This window comes from Sphaerodactylus townsendi, linkage group LG11, assembly GCF_021028975.2.
Source record: "Sphaerodactylus townsendi isolate TG3544 linkage group LG11, MPM_Stown_v2.3, whole genome shotgun sequence".
Lineage (NCBI taxonomy): Eukaryota > Metazoa > Chordata > Lepidosauria > Squamata > Sphaerodactylidae > Sphaerodactylus > Sphaerodactylus townsendi.
The window spans coordinates 21,609,906-21,637,727 of record NC_059435.1 but is presented as its reverse complement, the minus strand read 5'-3'; the positions used below and the strand labels follow the sequence as shown (position 1 = coordinate 21,637,727).

General features: G+C 43.9%; 1 protein-coding gene across 3 annotated transcripts in view; it reads left to right on the top strand.

Annotated features, from left to right (window-relative positions):
• Positions 1-1,782: 1,782 nt before the first annotated feature.
• The window catches only part of SEPTIN7 (septin 7), a 77,840-nt gene continuing 51,800 nt past the window's right edge, over positions 1,783-27,822 (top strand). The window contains exons 1-3 of one of the 3 annotated variants that reach the window (XM_048510543.1): positions 1,783-2,009; positions 23,858-23,862; positions 25,834-25,936. In XM_048510543.1, the coding sequence (XP_048366500.1) occupies positions 2,006-2,009; positions 23,858-23,862; positions 25,834-25,936 (112 nt within the window). In that variant the 5' untranslated portion in view covers positions 1,783-2,005. Of the gene's footprint in view, positions 2,010-2,866; positions 2,869-23,857; positions 23,863-25,833; positions 25,937-27,822 lie in introns of all 3 variants that reach the window. The other 2 variants (XM_048510544.1, XM_048510545.1) reach the window with 2 other exon arrangements.

The window sequence follows — 27,822 nt, the reverse complement described above, 5'->3', positions numbered from 1 at the left end:
TTAGACACTGGCAGGTGTTGTTATTAAAAACTAGTAAGATTTAAGAGTCCCCAAACAGATTTTCGGTTGCTTTTCTGTGATTTAGGGTTTGGTTGAAAATGATAGGATGCTTGTGTTTGTTAAGTGCCAACAAGTCACAGTTGATTTACGGTGCCCCCACAATGGGCTTTCAGGGCAAGTGAGAAGCAAAGGTGGTTTGCCATTGCCTTCCTCTGCAGAGTCTTCCTTGGTAGCAGGCATGTAGCAAAAAGGGGCTAGGCCCTATCAATCATTTGCCTTGGATGGAGAGGAGGGGACAGTTTTGATTCCAGATCCCCAGGCACTGCCTGTAAGAGCAGAGTCTGAGCAGTCAGTAGTTTCTGCAGGACCAGGTCCAGAGGTTCAGGCAGAGCATTCAGGCTGGGATCCATGGCCAGGTCCAAGCTCTGAGATTCTTCAGCCTCGTGATACTAAGCCAGAGGGGACCCTGCCAACCCCCGGGCTCCAGAGCCCCCAGAGCAACACAGGAGACGACAACGTGCTAGTTTAAAGCAAAGGAGACACAGCAGCAGCTTAGCAGCTATGGTTGCTTAGTTGCAAAGTCTTTGCAGGAGCCAGACTAAAGCAACCCAGCTGCAAAAGGTTATTTCACTAGTGAATGGGAGGCTATAAAAAAGAGGTTGCAGCTGAGCTAGCTTATGGCAATACATTGGAGTATCTTTCTGGGATCTGGATTATCAGGCTATACTATACTACCATCTCTCCAATGGGATGCTGAGATTGGAGTAACTTTATGAGTTCTGGACGATCAGGCTATACTATACTGTTTTCTCTCCAATAGGATGCTGAGATTCAAGTAACTCTACATAGAATGTCAATCAATACCCCTTAGCCAAAATGACTCTAGTGACACTCCACATTCAGGCTAGAGGCAGTAAGTATCTGAATACCAGTGCTATGAGGCAACATCAGAGGAAGGAAGTCCTGAGTCTTTGCCTTCTGTTTGCTGGCTCTGCAGGACAGCTTGTTGGCTACTAAACAGGATGCTGGACTGGATGGACCACTGGCCTTATTCACCAGTGTGCTCCTTATGCTCTCTTTCATACTGAAGAGCCAAAGGAACTGAAAATGGCACAAGACTGTCATGAAGGATGCAAGCCCAAAATAATTATCCCTTGAATGTGATGTGCATCTAGTACAAGGCTGATATTTGCAGAAGACATTATCCCTAGGCTCCAGCATTCAGCACGAATGACCCACCCAGGGTCTCACAGCCTTTCCACAGGCGTCCACCCCCATTACTTTCCCCTCAGTCTCTCGCCTAGGACCCCCGCTGCCCTGACTTCACGCACAGCTGCCCGCACTCCCCTCGATCTCCCTAGCCCGTGCGCTGTTTGCGTAAGCCGATGACACAGAGCGCAAAAGGCTCGCTTGAGAACGCCAGTACGGGAATCGCTCGTCCCCGTAGGGGAAAGCCTGTTTTACGCAGCCATCTTTAATTTGGGCAAAGAAAATCGTTTCTTCCGTTACAATCTTCCCTCTCGGTCGTTCCAGCCCTCCTATTTTGTGTCTAAGTTGTGGAGAAAGATGCGTGTCAAGCAAGCCAAGAAGTCAGAGCTGTCTTCCTCCCCGCATGTATAAAGGAGCTGAGGCAAGTGACCGGGAAAAAAATGGCGGGAACGGCGTACAAAAGCGAGCGGCAGAAAATAAGAGACGAGAATTGGAACGGAGAGCCTCGCGATAACTCAGGCAAGGCCGGAAGAGGCTGCGGCCAGGGAGTCGGCGCTATTCCCCCCCCGCCCATTCAGTCTTTGGTTCGTTCGCGTGCGGAGGCGCTGTCGGGTTGCACGGCGGTTACGCTGCGAATACGACGTAGGGGGCTTTGAAGAATCTGTAGGGCGGCGGCGGTAGGAGCAGCAGCAGCAGCACCCGCAGCGGCCGTCGCATCGGGAGGGAGGGGGCCGCTCGTTCGCTCCGCGCCGCCACGGCTGAGGGGGAACGACGGACGTCAGCAGCCGCAGCCGCCATGGGTGAGTCTCCACGCCGGGTGGGCTGAGGGGGCGGTTGGGGGCGCGTGACAGTTGCGAGTGGGGGGCGGGGGCGGGGGCGGGAGGGAGGTCGTCTCGCCCCCTCGGCCAGCATCTCTCCCTTCCCCCGCGCGGGTTTCCATGACGGGAGCCTGTAACGGCAGCCATGCCTCCGTCGCCCGCGCTTCCTGCCAGCCCGTCCAGCCGCGGCCCCGAACCCTGCTGTTAAAACGGGAATTAGCTCCTTTTCTTCGGCGGGAGGAGCTCCCGGGTTGGGAGCCGTTTCCTTTCGTGGCTGGAAATAGCTCCGTCCTTCTCCTCCGCGCACATCCCTCGTCGCCTTTCAGTGCCCAGCAGCTTCTCTCCGTTTCCCCCCAGCCCCATCTGTCTATCTCGGTTTGTCGCCCCCCCCCCCCCTTTCCTTTTTCCTTTCGGCTCCAGCCTTGCAATTCTCTCGGTCCCCCCCCCCTTTTTTTTTTATGCTGCAAGAAACTGCTGGCTGCAGCCTCGCAGCCCATTTCCTGCGTCTGATTTGTACAGTTTCTGTCTGCCTCTCGCTACATTTTGGTGGGAGGGCTAATAAATGCCATTTTTTGAAATCCTCTGGAAGAATCGCCCTGTGCGGCTGTCTCTACCACCCCCACCCCAATATTCCTTTTCTTCCACCCTGGTTTTTTTCCCCCCTTCGGATGGGTGGAATTTGCTTATAGGAATGGAAGCAGCCTTGAGAATATGCAGGAGACCAGTTGGGAGGGACTGGAGGAAAATCCCTCCACGGGAAAGAGGAAAGGAAGAAGCGAAGGTGCATTTGGCAGCATGAAGGGACTGGATGCAGGGAATGTGTTCTTCCTTAAATAAAGCTGTTTCGGTTTGGGAGAGAAGTTCCAAAATCATAAATGTAGTTAAGGTTGCAAATGCGATTTTGCTTGGGTAATTTGGGCACACCCTGGCAGAGCAGCGTGTGTATTTTCATTGTAAGCGTGGGTGTACCTGTATTTGAGTCAACTGAAAGAAAGATATATTAAGGTTGCAATGTTATGGCCGCTTACCTGAGAGTAAGCAGCATTGAACATGGCGTTAATTAAGCATTCATGGGGTTGGGGTGTAAGTCTGGTTAAGTAAGCATTCGTGGGGTTGGGGTGTAAGTCTGGTTAAGTAAGCATTCGTGAGGTTGGGGTGTAAGTCTGGTTAAGTAAGCATTCGTGGGGTTGGGGTGTAAGTCTGGTTAAGTAAGCATTCGTGGGGTTGGGGTGTAAGTCTGGTTAAGTAAGCATTCGTGGGGTTGGGGTGTAAGTCTGGTTAAGTAAGCATTCGTGGGGTTGGGGTGTAAGTCTGCTGCCTTCCTGGACATGACTGTTTTATGTGTTCTTTTGAGACACGCTTGTAATTTTTTTTTAAATAAAAAGGACTGTTAAAATAAGTTCTCTCCAATTACCTGGAGCAAATTACTGAAAATAATGATGTCATCAAGCTAACTGGAGAGTTGTCACGCCATGATATTGTGGCTTGTTTTCCCGGTCTTACAATAGTCGCATGTATTGTTACAGATGACACATTAACAGTTGCCCATCTGGAGTGATTTGCATGCCACATTAAACGTTTTCTCAGCTGCTATAAATATTATTTCTACTGAAATGACATGCTCGGAATAAACAGCCTCTGAAAGGTGTTGCTGAAAGGCTGTTGCTACAGTTGTCTGCACAGTTGGACTGTTTAAATCCCATTGAGTGCAAAAGGGTGTAAAGCGTTACATATGCTTTCTTGAAAATAAGCTGCTTTGAGTTCAGTGATATTTACTCGCAAATAAGTGTGTAATCCTTCACACATTGTCTTAGTTGATGTATTTCACATTGGGAATATAATTTTTAAAAGGAAACTACTGAAATCTGAATGTACAGAAGAATTCTTTTTGGCCAGCTTAAAATAAAAAGTTGATGAGAACATAGTTATTGCCAGTATTTCAATTGTTCACGAGGGTGTTCTGGTATTTAGTATGTTCTCTTGCCATATATTATAATAGCTGAGATCTTTGATGTTTCTGGCTTGATAAATTTGTCTTCAAAACTGGTATGTGCTCTTTGAGTAAAGTTGCCAACTGCCTGGAGGAAAAAAATGTCCAGCTCCTTTAATGACAGTTTAATTAAACGTCATTTACCGTGTAATGCCAATTTTATAAAGAGCCAAACCTGCCTATTTAGGCACATTAAGCCTGTATTAAAGGAACAAGACATTTTTCTCTAGGTCTGTTGGCTGCTGTAGCTGGGGCAAATGGTGCCAACAGTGTAAGTGCAAGATTGATTGTGAATCAGTTTATATCAGCTTAGTTTTAAATGAAGCAAGCTTTGCAGCTAACCTCACTGAAGAATTAAAACCCGTTGCTTCTCAGCTGTTGCTTTAAGTGGTTATTGCTATACTTCACAATTTACATTATGACGAAATGAATGGGGGCAGGGGGGAAACCCTTGGAGGAATGCTTTGATACTATGGTAATTTAGCCATTAGTGGTACAGTTGCATCTGATTTCACATGACAGCTTGTAAAATCTGACACACAGCATCATTTGTTTTCCAGACTTCAATTTGTATGCCTAGATTTCCCTATTAGGAAAGCCATGCATATGTGTGCTTGGCTTGTTGTATGCACGCAAACTATGAAAAGTGGGTTAAAAAATTGTGGTGCTTGTAGGTTTATTCTGTGGGTCTATTCTGGTGTTTAAACCCAGAATAGTTTCAAACTGTCCTGCTCCATCAGGTCCCTTTGGAGAATCATGCAAAGTTGAAGCCTTTGGTAAATGATTAATATGAGATCTCAGACGTTAAGCAGGGTCGGACCTGGTTAGTATTTGGATGGGCGACCTCCAAGGAATACCCAGGGTTAATGCAGAGGCAGGCAACGGCAAACTACCTCTGAATGTCTCTTGCCTTGAAAATTTCATGGGCTCACCATCAGTCAGCTGTGACTTGACAATACACAAAATACGGTTTGATGGACTGACAACCGGTTTTCATAGTACTTTAATTTATGTTGAGCATATTCACTGAGGGTGATAGGAATTTGCAAAAATGAAGCTTTCTAAATTGCTGTGTAGCGGTTCTGACCATTGACTTTTTCACTGTTCTGCCAGAACATAATTATAGGATTATCCATTCCATCCTAAATAGTCATATCCATCTTGTTCTATAGAAGTTCAAGGACTGTCATGTACTGGAGTAAGGGACATCTTTTAAAATGCTCATGGCTGTTCAGGGAGTAGCAGACATTCTATGTGTTCCAGGGCAAGCATTGTCTTTTGAGATCTCCCAGACAGTGAAGGCAGTTCCTATCTACAGATGTCCTGCAACCTGCAGACTTCCAGTGGCCAGTGCTTCTGGTTGGGGATTTCGTTGAATACAAATGCAAGATCATAACAACAGGATGGAATGATTGCATTGGCATCTGACTAGGTTTTTTATGTGGGTCATGCCTTTCTGATTGTGGGAAACCTGCCTTCCATGACATGGAATAGGGCAGTGATGGCGAACCTTTTCGAGACCGAGTGCCCAAATTGCAACCCAAAACCCACTTATTTATCGCAAAGTGCCAACACAGCAATTTAACCTGAATACTGAGTTTTTAGTTTAGAAAAACGGTTGGCTCTGAGGCATGCGTTACTCAGAAGTAAGTTTGGTGGTAGTCGGTGGCTTTGCTTTGAAGCAACCGTGCAACTCTTCCAACGGGTGAATCATGACCCTAGGAGGGTATACTCAGAAGCAAGCCCCATTGCCAGCAACCAAGCTTACTCCCAGGTAAAGAACCACACTTTAGTTCTTCGCATGAAAATCAGTGAGGTTTACAGCGCTTAACAGGGTTACCTACACTGCTTCACCAAAACTAGGTCTTAGGTTTAATGCTAATAACCGAGCCCAGCAGCCCAGGCCAGCCTAGATGTGTGTGGGGGAGGGCACACTCTGTTTGTTCCAGCCCACAGAGAGGGCTCTGAGTGCCACCCATGCCATAGGTTCGCCACCACTGGAATAGGGGAACATATCAGATCAGCATGGTGTAGTGGTTAAGAGCAGGTGAACTCTGATCTAGAAAACCAGGTTTGATTCCCCACTCCTCCACATTGGCGGCTGACTCTAATCTGGTGAACCAGTTTTATTTCCCCACTGCTCCACATGGAGCTTGCTGGGTGATCTTGGGCCAGTCACAGTCTCTCCGAACTCGCTCAGTCCCACTTATCTCACATGGTGTCATTATGGGAATAGGAAGGGAAGGAATTTATAAGTTGCTTTGAGATGCCTTATCTTTGAGAAAAGTATAAATCCAGGTATAATCCAGACTATTCTTCTCTCTTCTTGGCCACAGGGAACTCCCTCACACCCATACCACCAGAAACACAGGATTTTAGATTTCAAGGAAACTTTTCTTCATGCAACACGTGATTGGTGTTTGGAATATGCTGCCACAGAAGGTGGTGATGGCCACTAACCTGGATAGCTTCAAAAGGGGCTTGGACAGATTTATGGAGATGTTGATCTATGGCTACCAATCTTGATCCTCCTTGATCTGAGATTGCAAATGCCCTAGCAGACCAGGTTTAGGGGGAGCAGCAGCAGCAGACGGTCACTGCTTTCACATCCTGCATGTGAGTTCCCAAAGGCACCTGATGGCCACTGCGAGTAGCAGAGTGCTGGAGTAGATGGACTCTGGTCTGATCAAGCAGGCTCCTTCTTATGTTCTAAGCTCGCTGTAGTACTGTTGTGACTGCCACTCTGGGCCTTAAAGAATCATGAGATACGGCCATGATTATACTGATTATAATCCTTCATTTATATTCTACCTTGGTTTCCAGTGGGGACCCAAAGCAGTTTATATCAGTGTCTTTCCCTCCATTTTCTGTTCACAACAACTCTGTGAGGTAGGTTAGGCTGAGAGTGTGTGATGGGTCCAGGGTCACCAGGCAAGCTTCCATAACAGAGTGGGGATTTGAACTGATTTCCTGGATCCTAGCCTGTTACTTTAAACACTGTACCATGTTGGTTCTCCAGAAGGACTGGATTATTTAAAGCTTACTCTAAATTAATTGGATTTTTTTAAAAATATAAATAACTGGATTTATGTAACATAGATCAGTTAAGTAGTCTTACTACTGGGAAAGAAATTAGTTGATTTCAGAGGAATTTTCCGGTGTTTGTGTGGGGAAGGGGTGAAGGAGTGTTATAACATTTCTGTGATAAAACTCTCTGACTGTGAATGCAGTAACATACTTCTATTGATATGACCAGCAGGCATACATAAAGAAAAGCAGGAGATGTATCTTGGGATTTGTTCTGAATACAAGTGAGGAGTTGATCGCCATGTACTGGGTTTGTATCTTGGAACCTGGGGTGCTGCGTGGCCACAGCTATCAATTCGGATATAAGATGGGTATACATAATAGGATAAGCCAGGAATCCAGGTGACTGGGCGTGGAGGGGGCTGTGATGTCTCTGCTCAAGATAAATTGCAGGGGTACCAAGGTAACGAGAAGGAGGATGCTGGGCTGTGTAAGCCAAATGGTAACTTTTGCCTTTAGTTGTTTTGAAGAAGCACTAAACTCTGGAGCTGGCCTAGTGGATTCTAGAACTGGACCCTTAAACTTTTGTGGAAAATGTTTTATGTACATGTTGCTTTCATTTGGGCCAGCTTTCAACTGGGGTCGCAATCTAAACCATGTCTGATATATAATGTGAATTTGGTGTCCATAGTTCAGTCCCAAGAGTGGTAGTCTGTTTGGATTTCTGTGGTAAAGTTGTGTGAATAGTTGTGTTAAAGTAAAAAGTCCTGGGCCACTACAGCTTGTGGAACTATAATTGGTTTGAACAAATTAGTGAGGATATTAGCTTCTGCTGCACCTGTTGGCTTAGGTTTTACCTAATCGTGTTCCCAATGTTGCCAGTCAAGAGACTGATACAGTGATTATGCTCCTAAGGCAAATTTGGAAAAAGTATTGGGAACCTGAATATGTTGGAAATTAGGCTTGCATGGATGAGAAAAAATATATCACACAATCCAGGCATATAGCAGCCATGCCAGTTGGTAGAATACTAGCATTAAAGATAAAGATATTCTAAACACTGGGCATGCATTGTTCAATATGCATCATTCAAGAAGGAAAGAAAAGGGGCCAGAGTAGTAGAACAAGAGAAAGAGAGCAGCTTGACTTGCTTGCATAGGTTCTGTACAAGAAATCAGAATCCAAAACTGAGAGCCCAAGCGCTTGGGCAGTCAGTAAATTGTGAGGATAACTTCAGTGGCAGGGGGGTAAGGCCCATGTGAACACATCAGACAGAAGCTAAGGTACACGCTCAGACTCGAGGAGGCTTGGAACAGATCAGAAAATCAAATTCAGGTTCTGAATCATTCATTCTGCTGCCACTTCCAAGACTCTCCTGGCCTCTCCCCTTCCTCGCTGCTTTACTCACCTGCTCTCTCCTTGTCTGCCTGTCTCACTTGCTTGGTTGGCTGCCCCCTCTTCTCTTTGTCGCTGTGTTGGTTGGTCAGTTGCCTGCCTACCCATGCCACCACAGGTTGCTCCTTTCCCCCTCTCCATGCTTGCCTCCCGCCCCAAATAGCTGCTTCCAACTAGCTGATTTATTATGGCCTGCAGTAGAAAGTGGGACATCTTTTCCTATTACTTTTCTTTTTCTTCAGACACCTTTTTCTTATGTTTTCTAATCTTTCTCCAGTAGTTATAGGGTTGCCAGGCAAAATGGTGGTCATGATCTCACAACATTATGTTATGAGACTGACTGTTTAAGTGTCTCCTGCGCAAGTGCGGAGATGCCTTTTTGGTCCATGGCTCTGATTTTTATTTTAAAGCTTTGGGATTTTTATGCAGGTGCATTGCTTTGATGAAAACAATACCTTTCTCTGTATGTGGTCCTCTCGTGTTGATTTTTTGCTTTGCATTCTAGTCCCATGTTGAGAATTAGATATATAACTGTTCCATAACTAGATGGAATGGCAGGAAATGTTTCTGGGAGGGTTTGAAGCTGATCTCAAGCAGTCCAGTGGAGATAGCCTTGCTGTCTCAATTCTCCATCTGGTGCAATTGAATGGAATCGCTGCTGAGGAACGGTTTTTCTAGGAAGAGCCAGGTGACTGTCTTTCCTTTCCTTTTCGAGGCAGCAATTCCAGTTGTGATCATTTTGGTCTGTTCTTTAAAGTTACTGTGTGTGGAGTCTGGCTGGGAGACTTTTTTCTGACTAATTACTTCATTTGTACATTTCTTTAATAGAAGCCACCTTAAGGGACTATGTCAGATTAGTAATGTTAATCTTCTGATGTGAAAGCCACAACAAATGGTGGACTTCTACTATTAGTTGTGTGAAGTAACTTAACTACAGAATGACTGCTGAAATATGCATGTGAGTGTCACATGTGATAGGATTAAGCATGTACTTTTCATTATGGTTTTTCAAAAAATCTTCCAGTGCCCAAGAATACCTTTCGATTTAACATGTTTATTTGACTTAGATGTAGCAAACAATTTTAAAAGTATCCCACACTGATTTAATGTCCCAATGGCACAAAAGAATTGGACTGAAATAACTGATCAGTTGAATAAAGATGTTTAAATTCATAGCAGGTATATGTAGAATTTGTTTTTATTGAAAGCATGCTTGTAAAAATTTTAAGATGGTATAGCTTGTACTTTCCTTAGATTGTCTAGATTTAAGAGAAGTCCTGAAGCTGCTGAAAACTGGCTTGCTTACTTCAGCATATCCAAAAAACTCTACCTCCTATATACCGTGGATGTGGTTTTCTACTCTTCTGTTCTGGGAGAACTTACAGTTGAGTGGAATTGCTGCTGAGGAAAGGTTTGTCTAGGAAGAGCCAGGTGACTGTCTTTCCTTTTCTTTTCGAGGCAGCAATTCCATTTGTGATCATTTTGTTCTTCTGTCCTGGGAGAACTTACTCTGCGTTTTGCCCAACAGCTACTTATCTTGCCTTTATTTCCTAATACTGAAACAGCAAACTGCAAGGATACAAAGACATAAGAGTCTTTTAACAAGAGGTCCTTCAAAATGTAGCCTGAACATTTTACTCTCCACCAAATGCCCTGTGAAATCGAATGGTACATATGGTTTCTGGAAAGCGTCCAATGAAGATGCTGTCCACACCCACTCTGGCCCCTTGACAGAGAGAACCTGTGACTTAGCTGTTTCAGTGCCATCATAAGAGAGGGCACACAAGGGATGGCTGACCAGAGGAACGCACTGGCGCTTGGGAGTATACAAGGATATGCAGTTCAATAACCATTAGGGCCTCAGGCCATGAGTATAATTTAGACAAGCAAACACAAATATACAGCTGCAACATCCTGGGTTGGCCCTGATTCCGCTGGTCTGGCTTTCTTGAGCACACAGGCTGTGAGCTACGGGCTCAAGACCAAGAGCCTTGTGGCTCTTATGAGAAGCTTACTCATCTGCCAGCACCCTGGTTTAAATCTGTGCAAAAGGGATGGAGATGGAAAGGTCCATTAATTGCAACTATGAAACTGCCAAACCTGTCTGATATTGTATTGGCAATGGCATTGTTGTTAATTTCATAAAGCAGCAAATCTTTAGTTATGGAAAATTTTCCATCCCCCATCTCTCAGTAGCTATCTTCTGTGCTGTATCCACATTGTACTTCAGTGGCTACTATAGCACATCTCTTTCTCCCTCCCTCCCTCCCTCCCTCCCTCCCTCCCTTCCTTCCTTCCTTCCTTCCTTCCTTCCTTCCTTCCTTCCTTGTGTGAAAGAGACTGTACTAAACTTCTTTACATGACAGCTGAAAGAAGAAAAATATTGTACTACTGTAATCAGTATGAACTGTCCTGCAGTGGAGCAGCAGTGGCGTAGGAGGTTAAGAGCTCGTATATCTAATCTGGAGGAACCGGGTTTGATTCCCAGCTCTGCCACCTGAGCTGTGGAGGCTTATCTGGGGAATTCAGGTTAGCCTGTGCACTCCCACACACGCCACCTGGGTGACCTTGGGCTAGTCACAGCTTCTTGGAGCTTTCTCAGCCCCACCCACCTCACAGGGTGTTTGTTGTGAGGGGGGAAGAGCAAGGAGATTGTAAGCCCCTTTGAGTCTCCGCCAGGAGAGAAAGGGGGGATATAAATCCAAAACTCTCTCTTCTCTCTCTGATAGGGGATGTGGTTAGACTCTAGCGAAGAAGGCACATGTGGAAAGACTGGAACATTAAACTAAAACTAACTATTCATCATGGCTAAGTATTGAGATAATTAAGCAGTAAATATCTTTGCATCACTAGAACTATATTGACCATAACAAATTTCCTGGGTGCATAATTGACATAGAGCATCAAACTTCAAAAGTGAGCACAACTTAACTCTTCCTGGGATTCCTTGATGTTCAATGGCAAACAAAATCTGAATTTTTATTCTTTGAATCCATAAAAGTTCATTCACGGTGTATTAGCTATTTTGTATTCATGTTATTCTTCCAAGCAGTGTTCTGAAAATCACTAGCGTTCTCTAAAGTTGTATTCAATGATGCGAAAGTCCTCAAACCATTGTAAAGGAAATGTTGTTTACTTCAAAACTGGAAGTATTTTGATGGATGGCTGTTTCTGACAAGTAAAATTAACTTTGAATGTTTATATTTGACAGCAGCTTAATAATTATAGTAGCAGTGCCTTTTCAGGTTGCTAAGCAACTTTGGCCTTATTATGGCACTTATCTGTCCTGCTGCCAAAGCATCTGCTGCATGTGAAGTTGAGAGAAAAATGGAAACAGACGTTTTGGCCATTCCTCCTTTTAAAAGAGTAAAGTTTTCAGATGTGCTTAGAACTGTTTCCTGTTCTCCTCCTTGTCTGAGCTGCCTACTTCCTGTTCTTGCATAGACACCATTTGATTTGCATTCTGTGTGAAATGGAAGCATAGCAGCAGAAGGTCAAGAAATGTGTAAAATTCTTGTTTCTAGGTGACAGCTATTCAAAAGTTGGAGGAGTTAGACTAGTTTTCACAGACCTGGGAGACACCAAATGCTGTGTGGGCATTCAAAGTGCTTACTTTTCAAAACCAAACCTTAATTTCATATCTTCAATTTTCATACTTACATTGCCTGTATTAGAAATAATGGTGGCAAGTGCGGTGGAAGTCTTGCTGGACTCCACCTGACCATGGCTGAGTACTATAAGTTCTCCCCCACTTTTCCAAACACCCTAATTGTTGCCCCCATGAGATTGATCTAGGGGTATAAAAGATAGGGCGCAAAGGTGGGGTAATGCCTCTTGTATTTAGTCAACTTTGCAGCTCATTCATAGGCTGACTGGTGGTCAGTTTTGAGCGGGGCCACCTTTTACCCGCAGCGTGGCCCCTGGAATTTTGACTTTAGGGGAGCCTTTTGTTCCTTTACCCATTTGTGGGAGTTTGTGAGGCAGGTTGGTGGAGGGTGCAATCTCTGGTGCATGACTTCGATGGTCATTTATAGACCATTGTGTTGTGGTCATATCTTGCTTTTCTTATGGGTGTTCTATTGCTCCATGAGTTAGAGGCACAGCAAGGAGAAGATCCAGAAAGAATCAGGATCCACAGTGTTGTGAAGATGAATAAGAAAAGGGAAGAAATGTTGTGGATAAATTTGGGTTCCCACCCCCCCGGATAGGGGGAATGGGATATTAATTATGTAGATAAATCTGTATATTGTAGAGATGGTTTGTGGGTTAAATGTGAATAATTTTGATAAGTATACTATACTGTTTTTAATTATAATAGCTACTAAAGAGTTCAGGGTTTTTTTTAGCATTCCAAAGTTTGATATCAAGATGTGCTGGTAGTTCTACCAGTTGTGACTGTCTGACAGTGTTTCTGTCCAAATAATACTTTTTATAAACTGTATAATTCATTTTCTGCCTTTAGCAGGTAACAAAAATTGAGATTCATGTGCTTAAGGGTTCGACACTTTTAGCTCCCTCTGAAGTTCTATTTGCAGTTTTACTTGTAGAAAATGAAGGCATTTATATTCCCATGGTCATGCTAAACAGTTGATTTTTATCTGCTAAGTTATAAATGATGCTTTTTATCCTAATAAAACAGTTGAATAAGTCTATATTGATATAAAATGGGGTATTGTACAATTTTCAATTCTCCCTGTACAAAAATCTATTTTTTCTTGGTTTGTCATGACTTCAACATTTCCATGAAGTTTACATCTGGGGGCGATCTCTAAGAAGTGCTGGACCTGGAATAGAAGGGGGGGGGGGTGAAACATTGATGTGTGATACTTGTCCAGTCTCCATCTCATTCTTTGTGGTGTAAGTGGGGAGACTCCATGAATCCTCTAATCTATTTTGTTGTTTGTGAAGACCCTTGTACTAAATTATTTTTTCTTGAAGAAGCATTTCCTGCCTTCCTTGACAGAAACCTGGCTTGATGGGGCTGATATTATTCTGTACACCAGTCAGCAACGGACACCAGTCAGATATGCAGTCCTTCATCAATCCTCATCGATGGGAGAGTAAGCCATAAAGAGAGCCAGCAAGGAGTACTGGTTAATAGTAGTGGACTCTAATCTGCAGAACTGGGTTTGATTCCCCAGTACTCTACATAAAGCCTGCTGGGTGACCTTGGGCGAGTTCTCTCAGAACTCTCTCAGTTGGTGGTGATTGCAAGCTGCTTTCAGACTCCCTAAGGTAGAGAAACGTGGGGTATTAAAATCCCCCAGCTCTCCTCCTGCTCTCTCTTATGAAGATTCCTGGCATTTTTTGACGATATGTACCTATTGTTAGGTGCTAAGAATAGTATCTGGTAGTGGGCTTGGTAGTGGGCATCTTGGCCAAGTGATCAGAGTGGTTCCATGATAGGTTGAGGAGAGACTTCAGCATTCATTTCTTGGCTGACTGAGCTTAGGGAGTCACGTCAAAAGTGAGGCTGGTCTTTTTTACAGGGTGTTTGTAAGGATAAAATGGAGAGACGTACGTCCCTGTATGCTGTCCTGAGCTCCTTAAGGGAAAGGAGGCACTAAGAGTGTTAATAGATAAAAATGTTGCTCAGAGAATTATGGGCCCAGCACATGAGAAAGGGCAGTCTAGTTCCTGTACTAAATAGGGATCTGGTGAGGGGCTGACTGTAAGGCCCTTGTTATTATAGAATCATTATCCGCTTAAGGCATGGTTGGTCACTCTTTGTTTTCATAAGAAGGTAAGGCAATTAGGATGGTCTGCTCACAAAGACTATCAGACATAATTGTTCTCTGTGGTATTATGGGGGATTATGAGCCATAATGGTGATTTGTGGAGGTCCTGGTGAATGCCTTCTAGGGTGTTGTTCCCTGATGTTCTCTTCAAACTGGTTAAGGCTCCAATATATTTGACCAGGGCAAGGGGCAAGTTAAAAGATAGACATCTTGAGGATCTTAGGCAAAAGGTTCATACTCTGTATGATTTGACACATGACAGCGTCTACTTAAAATACTTACAAGGCATTCACTGCGAATGTCAGAAAGGTGACTTTTCTCTGCTCCTATTGCATCTGCTTAATACCATCCAGTGCAGCTGTTTAGTAAAGAGCATAATAAAACCTTTCTTCAACTCCCATGTTGGAACTCGGCAATTAGCTGCTACAGCACTGTTTGATTTTTTGCAGATACTTTCTCTCTGATCTGACCTTGACGCCAAGTTGAGTGTAGGCTGCAAGTTGGAGTCAGTTTTCTGTAGTCAGCTTTGAAATGAAGACAAGTCCTTGCAGTTGGGAATCCCTCCTCTTCACTGATAAAATCATGCTGGGAGATGTTGAGAATACCCCTTGCCAGGACTAATTTATTCCTCTCTGCTGGAGTTCTCTCCCCCCCCCCCCCCTAAAATCTTCACAGGGATGATTTATTAACTCACTGCTTGGAAAAAAATCTGGATAAAGAGAATATTGCTAATTAGAGGCTAGTTTATCATTTGTCCTACTGAGATAAGTGATCGTGCTACTATGTGTGATCATGAAGACACATACACACATAGATGTCTATGTGAATGTGACCCATTTTCCAATTTGGTCCATACAAACAGTAGAATAATCTGAATGTAAGGAAGGAATGCTCCTGCTGTTTGTCACCTCCCTGCTAGCAGAGCTGCTGACTTTGGTTCTACACTTGGTTTAAAGAAATGCTTCTAGTCTGGACAGTAACACACAAATGGCACACAAGGGATCTTTGACTGAGTGTCAGAGTTTCTGTTCAGTTTTGGAAGAGATGCTGAGAATTTAGATACAGTGGTAACAGAAGCAATCTTTGTTGATGGTGAATAATACAAGTAATTGGACTGGAGAACAGGAAGCTCAAGTAGTCTAAGCAATATTAATCGTTAATACACCCAGCAGCACAGTGTCACTAAAAGGAGCCGGATATTCCAAGCGCCTGTATGCAATGCTGTGCACTTCCCTCAAGTGGGAGGAGAGACAAAACCTGAAGGTGATTATGGAAAGGTAAAGTGTGACCCATGCCATATGATCCATCCATGCAGGTACAGGCAAAGGATCTTAGTCTGCATCCAAAGACAAGGGGCACGTGAAGCAGCAGCTTGTAGGAACATAAGCAAGGGGCACTGGTAGTATAGTGCCAGTCGCAAGTATACCTTGGGGGCAGTTTCTGACTTCAGTTCCTGGGCAAGAGGCATGAGTAAAAAGATTCTCTTTTTCCATTATAGGAAAAGATAGTTCAGCGTCCTAGGAAATATTTCCAAACATGATTTCAGGATTCTCTGGATTGGTTAACGTTGTTAGGTCTCAGGCACTTGCTTGCCAAGTAAAAGAACAACTCTTTTCTCCTCAGATTCGACCAATTGCATTCTTTAATGTTTAATGCTAACTTGATAACGAGAGAATGCAGGACTGGGCTCAGAAGAACTGTCTTTGTTCTCATTCTATATTAATTCCATCTTACAATCTTGTGAGGCCTTTTCTGCCAGTGTTCCTAATAAAGAATCTCTTCTTCCCAGGACTTCAATGTAGCAACTGCCTTCATGGACTTCCTTCAGCTTGGCTGTAGTCAGCTTTCTGAAGCCTAGCTCTCTCCACAGTTGTTCAGCCCTCCCTGGTCTGCATCTTCCTCAGCTCTCAGTCTCCATCCACTTCTTGAAGGAATTCTCTGCATCTGGATTTTAGCTCTGACTCTGTTATCTGAAGTCCTTCAGAGTTATTCCTTTGTCCTTTGCTGTCTACGCTGGTTCTACTCATAGGTTGAAGGCAGAGGTGGGATCCAGCAGGTTCTCACAGGTTCCCGAGAGTAGGTTACTAATTATTTGTGTGTGCTGAGAGGGGGTTACTAATTGGTGATTTTGCCACGTGATTTTTGCCTTAGTTACACCCCTCCTCTGCTCCTCAGCAGTAGCGCGCAGAACTTGAAGCAGTCTAGCAGGAGGTGCACCGGCGCGCGTGGCAGCCTGTGCCTGCGTGCATTTGTTTCCCGCCCAAGGACCGGCGCAGCGGCTGCGTCCTTGCCACAGCCCCGCCCTGGAATGCCCCGCCCTGGAATGACTGGCCATGCCCCCATCGTGCCCCGCCCAGCCCCATTGGCGCTATGCCACAGTTTGAATCCCACCACCATGGGAACCTGTTACTAAAATTTTTGGATCCCATCACTGGTTACGCCCCTCATCTCAGCAGTAGCGCGCAGAACTTGAAGCAGTCTAGCAGGAGGTGCGCCTGCGTGCATTCGTTTCCTGCCCAAGGACTGGCGCAGCGACTGCGTCCTTGCCACAGCCCCGCCCCCAGAATGCCTGGCCACGCCCCCGTTGTGCCCCACCCAGCCCCATTGGCGCTACGCCACAGTTTGAATCCCACCACCATGGGAACCTGTTACTCAAATTTTTGGATCCCACCACTGGTTGAAGGGGGACTGAAACATCTAAGTTTTGATTGGCTCCTATCAAAAGTTGCTAAAGAGGCCAGTAAGGCTGCTATGTTCCTTGCTCTCTATTCTGTTCGTTTCTTACCAGGCTAAGGATTGGTAAAAACAGCTGTATTTCTTCTTCTTTTTCTCTAATCAGTTAAGTTTACAAACCTTGAATTTTCATGATTTGCTCAAGTTTCTAAATACCGTTTGCAGACGTATATACACACACACTTTAAAACATTTCTTCACATAAGGGAACAGAGATTAATTCTCCAGCTGGGGAGGTGAGTTTGCGAGCAGTCCTGCTTTAATAAATGGCATGTGGCTTTGGTGAGCTTTTCAGGTAGTCTTAATTAGATAATTGGGCTGGTTAACCTACTGTGGAGAATGCATATGCTAGTTTAGTTCTTTCTTTGGCAAAATGCCGATTTGATAGAATCCTTTGAATGGCTAAAGGTGCTGAGAGGCCTTGATTAATTATCCGGTTGCCTGATATTGGGTGTAGCTTGTCTTATCTGTGCAGCAGTTGTTTTCCTCAGCATGTATGATGAGATTAGGCGTGGCCCCACTTACCCTACTGGCTCTCCTGCTTTGTTGCGGGAACTGGAAGAAGATAGGGATAGAAGTCGGTTCTATGTCAAAAAGGAAGAGGATGGGGAGAAAAAGACCAACCCAAATGTTGACTTGCTAGAAATAGTCCAGCGGGTGGCGGGAACACTTGTAAAAATTTCCAAAACTTTTAAATTGATGTTTTTCTTGTTTTTAGGGGGAATATTGGAAAAAAACATGTGTATTCAATCATTTCCGGTTACAATTATTTTACTGCACTTATTTTAATGCATCATTTATAACTTGCCACAAAACCCCAGTATTTGGCTTATTTATGGAATTTAAAAATACAAGTCCCTTAGTTTCTGCAGTTAAAAAATGCAGATACACCCAATCTTTGATGGAAATCTGCAAACTGCTGTACTTTGTTCTACATCTGAAAGGTAGGAATAAAGTTGATATTGGAAGACAAATGTTGTGGTAAACAAAATAAAATATATTTGGATAGTAACTGTTATGGGACTGCCAGCCTATTTGGACATCAAGGCAAACTTTGTTTGGACATCAAGGCAAAATATGTTACACATTTTGATTCAGTAAAACTTTGCTTGAAGCGTTTTGCTCATTTCAGAATAGAAATATTTCATAGCAGTTTCTAGGTTTTTCTTTCCAAAGCTCCTCTCAAGGAAAAAAAATCATTGAAGAGAGAAGCAACTCCCCCCCCCTCCAAATTACCACCCCTAGCCCCAGGGCTTCACTTCTCTAGTGGTGGTAGAGCAACTTCAGATTTCTTGGATCTTTTGACTGAGACATCATTGGTTGCTCTTGTAGACAGTTGTGTTGACTGGGCAGCATTCAAATTTAATGTGGGGAGTTATGTCAGTCATTTGGAATTTTTCTTGTGGGATGTTACAGCATTTCCATCCTTTCACCAGTGCTTAAATATCTGTCACGCCATTAAATGAGATTATCTGGATTTCGGAGGTTGAAATTCATTGATATGTTGACAACAACCAGCTAGGTGAGAGAATCTCAAACAATCCTGAGCATGCAGGACAGTTTGCTGGAAGATCAGGTTTGGTTATTCATCCTGGATTTAAGCTTTAGCTTGTTCTCCCTCATCCATGACATCACAGCACTGGCCTAGGATGGAAACATTGAAAGCATCCTTTCATGAAAAGTTGGAAACCAGTAGTTTCGGAACTTCTCGGCTGGTTTTAACTAGGAATGAAGGTTTATGGGCCCTGATCTGGATGCCACCAGGTAGCCTGATCTCATCAGATGTTTTAAGCTAAGCAAGGTTGGTCCTGGTTCATATGTGGATGAGAAACCACTAGTTAGGGTTGTAAGGTCCTTTCTGGCAACTGGCGAGTGGGAGGACTTACCAGCAGCAGGGAAAGGCCTAGGCCAGCATCAAAGCAACATAGTGACTTCCCTTCTGGTTCACATGAGAAGTGATGTCATCACATCACCAGTGACTTGGAGACATAATGTTTCTGCAGTTTATGAAACGAAACCAAATAAATCAGCAAGTAGTTTGAGGCTGCTAGTGAGGGAATGGGTCAATGCCACAGTCTGTCTAGTTCAGGGGTAGGGAACCTGCGGCTCTCCAGATGTTCAGGAACTACAATTCCCATCAGCCTCTGTCAGCATGGCCAATTGGCCATGCTGGTAGGGGCTGATGGGAATTGTAGTTCCTGAACATCTGGAGAGCCGCAGGTTCCCTACCCCTGGTCTAGTTCCTATCCTCCCTGGGGGAATAGCTGCATTGTCACAGGCTTCATGGCACCTCCTTTTGTAAAGCTTCCTGGTTTGATTGAGAACCAGGCAACCCACCTGGGGAGAGCCAGGTCTGATACAGGGGCTACCAGTTTCTCATTCATTATTTAAATGTGATTTTTAAAAGTCTGTGCTGCTATTGGAGCAGGAACTTCTGTCCTCTTGAAGTGGTTGAGGACAGGCTGGAGAATTTCAGATGTCAGATTAGCTGGGCTTCTAGAAATTTGAATTGGTAAATGGGCATTCTGTACAAGAGTGGGTGGCTAGTTTGGTTGAAGTTCATATAACCACTAGGTAAATTTAAATATGGATTGACATTCATCTGGTGACTTTACGGTCCCAAGAATATGCAGGTGGCTTAATGCCAAGAACCTCTACGGGAAGACAGAACGTAGCTTTTGCTCAAATGGATGTGACATATCCCTTCACAATCCAAATGATGTCTCATTCTGGGAGGGACAGAGTGGGGCAACTAACTTAGAATATAACTAAGGGCACCCTGTGCTCTGGCACGGAACATATCTATCTAAATGTGGACAGGGCTTGCTGTTGAAAATATTCTGTGCTTCAGAACATGGCTCCCATCCATATTACAGTGTATAATCTTATTGCTGTATGTAGTCTGGCTTCTGTGGTTCACTCTTGATAGGGAATTTCTTCTGTTTGCTGAATCTTATACATGTTAGTGCGGGGTGGGGGAATCTTGGCTTCTTACAAGTATTGAGGTCTGTCCTGGAAAAGGATTATTTTTCAAACCACCTCTGAATATCTATTGCCCTGAAAACCCTAGGGATTGCCATAAATCGGCTGTGACTTGGCAGTGCTTTCCACCACCACCAGTTATGCTAGAACAGTTCATAAGTCACATGAGTTAACATACTGTACAGGGGCTGATGGGAATTGTAGTCCATGAACATCTGGAGAGCTGCAGGTTGCAGACCCCTGTGCTAGAACATGATGAACGTGTTAAAGTACTGAATAGACAGTTGCATGAGTTTCAGTGCATATCCTAACGCAATTAACTGCTCTGAGCTGTTGTGTAAGTGGTCATTAGGTGAGATTCAATCAAACATCTAGTAATTAGAGTTCATCATAAGTCCCTGGTGACTGCTGTGTTGTTGGGTTTGAGAAATTCTGAACGTTGCCACCTGCATGGCAGCTATCTTTGCTGTGATCTTCTCTAGAATTTAACTGGGGAAACCCTGGGAGATTCACGAAGGCAGTATGATACTTGGGGAATCAGGAGAAAGCTCCCCAGCAGCATCAAACCCAAAGCAAATAACAGGCATGGAAGCCACTGTAGTTTGTGCAAGTCTCACAGCAAGCCATGATGCTGTAATAAAGTTGGGACGTAATTGGGACATGAAAGTGAAGGGAAAGTGTACAAACCTACTCCTTCAAACTGTGGATTGGAACATTGAGAATGTGACTTATGAACTGGGCTCTCTACTCTGGCCGATTCCCACTGAAAATTAAATGTAGATTAATCCAAGTTTCAAAATAAACTGCACCTTTTCATCGCGGTTTCATCGTCCTCAATGCGCCATGTTTCCATTGAAGACATCTGGGCCTGCCTCGGATTCCAGAAATGCAACAATCCCCACTACTACGCGATTGGCTTGCCAGGACTCTCCTGATTGGCTGTCGTGCTGCGTTTTGGGTGGGAACTTTTCATCACATTAGAACGTGAACATGGCACCTCCTGTCTGTTAACTGGTTATCGTCCTAGTGTTCCTGTTCTCTTGTTTAACCGTCAGAGCGGTTAAATGTAAGACCGAATCAGAGGAGCATAAGTAGCCGAGTAAACCAAAAATGAACACACACACCCAAAAAAACTGCACACTCATTGGCCGCCGTGCTCTGATTGGCTGGAAGCATTTGCATCACTGTATACGACGGGAAACGAAACCAAATCAGATGGGCAAACCTCCCCACCATTCTGGATTGGTAACGTGTTCTGCAGAAAAGTTGTCCAAGCAACCAGGTGCTGGGGAAACGCAGGATTGGGGGGGGGGGGGGGGCGACAGAGCCGGGATTAATCTGTGTTCCAAAGTTTGGCAGTGGGGAGATGGCAATGAAACCTCCATATTTCGGGTGACTATCCTGGGATTACTCACCAGTGAGAAAATCACCTCTTTCTCAGAAAAAGACGTTGGTACAGTCAGTTGAGGTGCAGTGATTGAGAAAATTGTATGTTTCCGCATTAGAATATAGTCCCGAGTGAATATGAGAATTATCTTTCATTTTCATGAGCTGCCTTTGTCAAAACCACTATTTTGTGCATTACTGAACACGATATGAGAGCATTTGTAGTACATCAAAGGACTGTCAAACAGATGAAGGGGAGCAGGACTAGGTAGGCACTAGGACCGAGGCAGAGCATACTACAATAGAAAGGATCTGGCATGTTAAGTTCTGTAGTGGAGGAATATACAATCCTGCTAACATCTTTTTCTGAGACAGACTATAGTTGTGTCTTCAGCTTTTTTTCAGTTTATCATACTTATGGAACTGAAGGAAGATAGGTCAGTTGGTTGGTTCTTGAGACAACTCTCTTTTGTGTGTTTGTGTTGGGGGGGCATTTAACATTCTTTGAGTGACGCTTGTCTTGTCTTTATAGAATAGGCATGCAAATAGGAGGCAAGCCAGCTCCTTCCTTTAACCCTCAGTTTGGAGGGAGAGTCCTCTTTCTGCTTCCCTTCTTCCTCCATGGGGGTGGGGCCCTTTTCCAGGCCATTTTTTGCCTCCTAATATGTTCTTCATTTCTCCTCATGGTATCAGGTGTGAAAAAAAGTGGTTCCAAATACTAGAATAAAAGTATTCCACATATTGACATGCCCTCTGCGATGCATATCGTTCAAGAAGGGGTAAATTGGGGGCCAAAGAGAGAGTGCAGAAGAAGAAAGTGGAAACACATATCCATCAGTGCAGGTCTGCAGACCAAAGATCAGAGTCTTGAACAGGGGCCACACCATGGGTAGGCAGGGATCTGGATGACAATAAAACCTGAGTGGCTGTAGAGCCAGCCAGAGGGCTGCTTGCTGGGGTCAGTAGCAGAGACCCAAATAATATTCCTGTTAAAGATCCAGAAAAACATGGAGGAAAACAAAGTCTCTGAACATAGACAGAGAACAAGAACTACAAGAGAGCAACAACCGACTCATAATGAAACACCATGCTTAATAAACATCTGGTGTACCAGGGAAACAATCCTATTTAAAGAAACATACATCACACAAGGACCCCAGAAGATGCAGTTTCAAGCCATTTCCAAGGCTGAGAGCTAGTAGAGAGTCAGGATAAGAGATACTCCCACCTCAATTCAGCTCACTGGAATAACCAAGAAAACCTCAGGGAGCATGGCTCCACATAGGACGTCTCACTAGGTTAGACCACATAGGACTGCCTCACTACTTCAAGTGTGTCAAAAGCACCTTGATTAGCATTCATAAATAACTCTTTGGCTAAAGGTTCTTTTACCCCAAATGACTTGAGACTGGACAGGTGACAGTCAAGACTGCTCCTAGCAAGACCTCCTTGCTTGAAAAAAAATTTCCAGGGTTTGAGAACCACCTGCACTATCCCTTCAGACAATCAGGAAGCATCCATCTGAGCTAACCTGGATTCTCGCTCCCTTTCTCAAGTCCAGGAAAAGGAATCTTTGTATCCTATTCAGTTCTAAGTTCTGAATGTACAGTAAGTGTTCATTTCAGTGGGTTTCATGTACGCCATACACAGCTACAAAAGTTCTGCCCACACTGAACATGTATGAGATGCTTGTTTGTCTCCAGGCTTCTGTCTCTATTAAACTCTGCTGCTGTCTTTTGAGCACGATCTGGGGATTGCTGTGTTTGCTGCGATTAAGAGATATGACGCCTTGTAAGTGGTGCAGATGCGCTCATCTGACCAGAAAGCTAAGGTGGAGAGGAGAATGAGCAGCCAACACATATGGTGACTTCTCCTCACTTGCACAAGGGAACTAAAGGTCAAGGAAGCTTCTGCTTTGAAAAAAAAATTCAAAGTAGATACCGATTCAGCTTGTTGTATCCATTAGAGTAGATCCTCACTATCTTGTCCTCAGGATTAAGTGCCTCGGTAGGCAAGGCAAACAGTAGGTGGGTTCATTCTGTCTCTTTAGAACTAAACTAGTAAACTAGATGGCTCCAGTAGACCTCACTGATGCTTTGTTTTCACCGTTTTTTCTACTGTTTCCATTATTCTGTCTTTATCCCTTTGTATTGGTCTTACCTTCTGTCAAGTTCATCTGCATATGTTCTGAGAGCTACAGCTTATGGGCTAATGTCACCATATAAAATATTGTTGGCATTGTAACTCCTAGGAAAAATATTCTCTGAATTTTTTGTCACATCACAGTTTCTCCTGTGACTCCATGGTGAGGGCCATGTCATAAAGTGTTCCTTCTTGTATTGGTTTTGACACATGTCTACAATTGTGTCAATAACATATTGTTGCCGACAGTATACATAATATTTTATTGTAAAGTTATATTGTATGCGATGGTGTAATTTGAACAAATTGAAGTAACTTTTTTTTCTCTTTCTTTTTTATTGAAATTCTGGCTTTCCTGGACGGCTGGTGTTTATCACTTCTGACTTTCTCCTCTCTATCTGGATTCTTGCAATGATGGAAACATGTTGTTCACAAAGTAGCTGTAAGTATTATGTCATATAAAAGAAATTCTCTTAAAATCAAGATAATAATGCTGAGTGTGTTTGCAGATTACTTTTGCCCTTCATACCCAACTGTTACGTAGTTATTGTATGGCATTGAAATAGCTGTGCACTTTTTCAGGTCTTTAAAAACATGCATTTCCCCCTCTTTTCTACCTTCCTAGTTATGTTGGTCAGCATGATATTAATGAATGCTGTTTAGAAGGCAGCAGACACCTAAGTTGCCCTTGACCACTCATCCTAACGCAGTGGTTCTCAACCTGTGGGTCGCGGCCCCTTTGGCACTGCATCAGTGCTCTCCATCTGCATCAGTGTTCTCCATCTGTAAAATGGATAAATGTTAGGGTTGGAGGTCACCACAACATGAGGAACTGTATTAAAGGGTCGCAACACTAGGAAGGTGGAGAACCACTGTCCTAAAGGGATTCATGGCTGTTCCCCATTTTTCCTATGCCACTGTGAACAGGAACCATAATAACCCCTCAAAATTTACTAGCCCACAGTTGTACATCTGACTATGTGAGCAATTTGAAGCCTGACAAACAGGATCAATCTTTCCAATCTGTGAAGTCCTTGTCACTTAGAGAGCATTCATTCTTAACAAACAGCTGTTGGAAAAAGGCACCTTAAAAACAAATGCGGGCAAAGCTACTCCGTATAGGTAGTGCTACCCAGTGGCGTAGCACCAGCAGGGCCAGGTGGGGTGCGATACCCTGGGCGGAGCAGCGGAGAGGGTGGGGGCTGAGGCGGACGGCACCACTTTGGGGCACAGGGCGTGCGCACACCCCAAGCACAGTTCTTCCTCGCTCTGTCTTCTGCTACCACTTCAGTTCCTGCTACTCTGGACTTTCACTTCTAAAAAAATTAACTCCTTTTTCTTATTGTTATGACCTCTCCCTTTTTTGAACACAAGACGTTCTCTCAATACTGTTCCCCTATTTATTTAAAGAGATGAAATGGAGTGTCACTTTTACAGTAAGGTTGTCCTCCCCCTTGTTACACGGTTTGGGATGTGGTGTTGCTGGGGAAGTTTTAGAACTTTTTTCCCCATTCTGAAAAGGCTCTTGTGCCTTTACCTATCTTCAGCACTACAAGCATTAAACACAAGTCTTGATCTAGCATTGTGAAGACTTATGAGGAAGGAAGTTCTTCATTAGCAGATAAGAGTTTTAAGGACAAATATTGAATCTGGAAGATAAGCTCTCTTTAACTGTAACAAGATTATAAGTAGCCATAACTATGTTGTTCCACTCTCTTTTCTTAAAACCACAGCTGTGGCTCTTTCTAAAGAGAGCTAGAAATAACTTACTTGTGGCCAATCACCTGGCCTCAGGCAGTGCTTATGCTCTTCTGAAGTATTTTCCTAGAGTCAGTAAAGTGACTGCATCACAAATTCTTTACAGATGGCTGGAGTTCTGTACCTCATGGATGAAAGCATGATGAACACTATCTGAAATTTTGCATTTTAGCTGGGAATTACCTTTTCAGCCAATTCTGCTTACTCTGTATCTTGGGGTGGGGGTGGGCGTGCCAGTTAGCATCCACAGGGAGGTACTAAGGCGGATTCCCCACATTCCCAGGAGTGGCAGTAGCCCTTGGGCCATTTGCACACTTGCCATTCACTCAGCACTGGGTGGACGCTGCTGTTTTTCATTGAGCGAGGCAACAAAACACCATTTGGGGGGGAAAGAGCAGTGCTGCCTCGATTTGGAGGCGGCAGCTGTGGGAAGTCGTCCTCCACCACGGTGTTTTTAGTGGGCCGACACTGGTGAAGTCAGCCTGTGCAGAAATGGGTCATACTGAAGAAGTTCCAGCAGGGTTATTAGATGAGATATGAGAAAAACAGTATTTGTTTGTATTTTATCTAATAGTAGTCTGAGTCTTAATAATTAATATTAAATCATAATTTTTCTATAAGTAAGTATTCTAACTTCAGTTGCCTTTTATTTTAGCAACAGAAAAACCTTGAAGGATATGTGGGGTTTGCAAATCTCCCCAATCAAGTTTACAGAAAGTCTGTGAAGAGAGGGTTTGAATTCACACTCATGGTAGTAGGTAAGTTCTGTATTGCGGTTCTTCAGCAAACCATTCAAATACTGTTTACCTGAAAAGATTGTACAGTATATTAACTCATATTCATAAACTGATTTTTTTTTTTACTCCTCACACTGTGGGACTTTTAATAAAATTGGAAGAATAGTCAATCTCTGACTTTCTCATGTAATGGCACTGCTTAATTTCTTCACTGTGCCAGCCCCATCCTGGGGTGGGTATGTGTGTAAAACCACCAGTGGGAGCGGCATGCAGCCACGCAGGTGGATTTGCCCTCCCTAGGCCCTTGCTCCGCCTGAAGAGCACATTTGCCTGTATCTGACTGCTGCCCACCCAGGCAATGGGATGTGGCACCAACATCTCTGCTCCTTCTCTGACGCTGCAGCAGGGGCTGGGGGCAGGGCCAGAGAGGAGCCAGCTGTAGTCAAATCTCTTCTGGCCATTTGCCCTGTTGCACTGGCAGCCAGGTTTACTGACACTGCCAAAAAGGTGGCATAAGTCTATGCAGCCTGATAAGGGCTTTCTGACTGTGGGGAGTTTTTTCAGCATTTTAAGCCTCCCCATGTCCCAGGGAAACCACTTTGGAGGCAGCAGCCTGCCTGGCCCCTTGGATGGGGCTGTATTTTTAATAGATACTGCATTGGGTTCTCGAGAGTAGGTCTCTCCCGTTTTATTGTCTGTGTAGCATTTTGTTTGGACTTCTTTTAAGTTTTGAAAGCTTTAAATCTAATCCTCAGAGAAAAGTAGAATGTAAATATTTTAAAATAACTATCCCTTCTCCCCTCACCAAGTGTTTCAAAAGATGACGGGTGCTCAATAAACTTGCTGTGGATTCTGATATTTGGTCTGAATGGGCCTTTTGAGATTGTAGCTGTCCCATTGGTGATGTTGTTTTCTGCAGAGTGTGTACATTTTGTGACAGCTGTGTGCAGCCTCTTTGTTAAACTAGTCGCATGTCACTAATATTCCAGGTAACAGGTAAATTTGGTAGGCAGAAGTTTCAGTAGAGAGTTGAAATGTTTTTAATATAAATATACATAAAGCTGCCTCATTCTTCACTGCAGAGCTGTAGGCTGTTTTTGCTTCACTAAGAATTCACTACCCTTTTGCTTTGTGAAGGAAAGGATTTCAAGGCGTTAACGCTACTGTAATTAAAGGGTGGCTGCATCTAAGCAGTTATAAGTTCATCTCAATAATACATACTTCCATCAAGCTTTACAACTTCATAATTTTGCCTTATTCTGTCCATATCTTTCAGTTTTGGCAGCCTCAGGGCAGGTCCTTCCAATTCATATTTCCAATGTTGTTGCTGGAATATCGCTTAAGAAATTGTTTAATGGTGTACTTTGATGATGAACCTTAAATTTTTTTTTTAACATGGCTGGTAAATCTGATATTGAGTTGGAGCTGAAAGCAATCAGGAGTTACTGGATGACTGCTCTTCTCTTTCCTCTTTAAACTTTGGGTAGTTGTATTGACAGTACAACAGTCTGTACTTGGATGTTGCTAGCTGTTAGTGGTAACGCACAATAATCACCTTGTGCCCTGGGGCAGGGGTCTGCAAACTTGGCTCTCCAGATGATCCTAGACTACAATTCCTATCAGCCCCTGCCAACATGGCCAATGCATAGCGCTGATGGGGATTGTAGTCCATGAATATCTGGAGAGCCAAGTTTGCAGATCCTTTCCATGGGGTATTTTAAAGACTAAACATGACATGAGTGAACATTATTTTGACCTTAAAGGCCCTCTGAGCATAATACCAAAACTAAGAAATGGGCAGACCATTTATTCCTAGTGGTGTACAACTTTTAAGACCATTAAATGTCCATTGTATGTGCCATGTTATAAACCACAGTAACAATGATTTAGTGGTAATGCTATTTTAT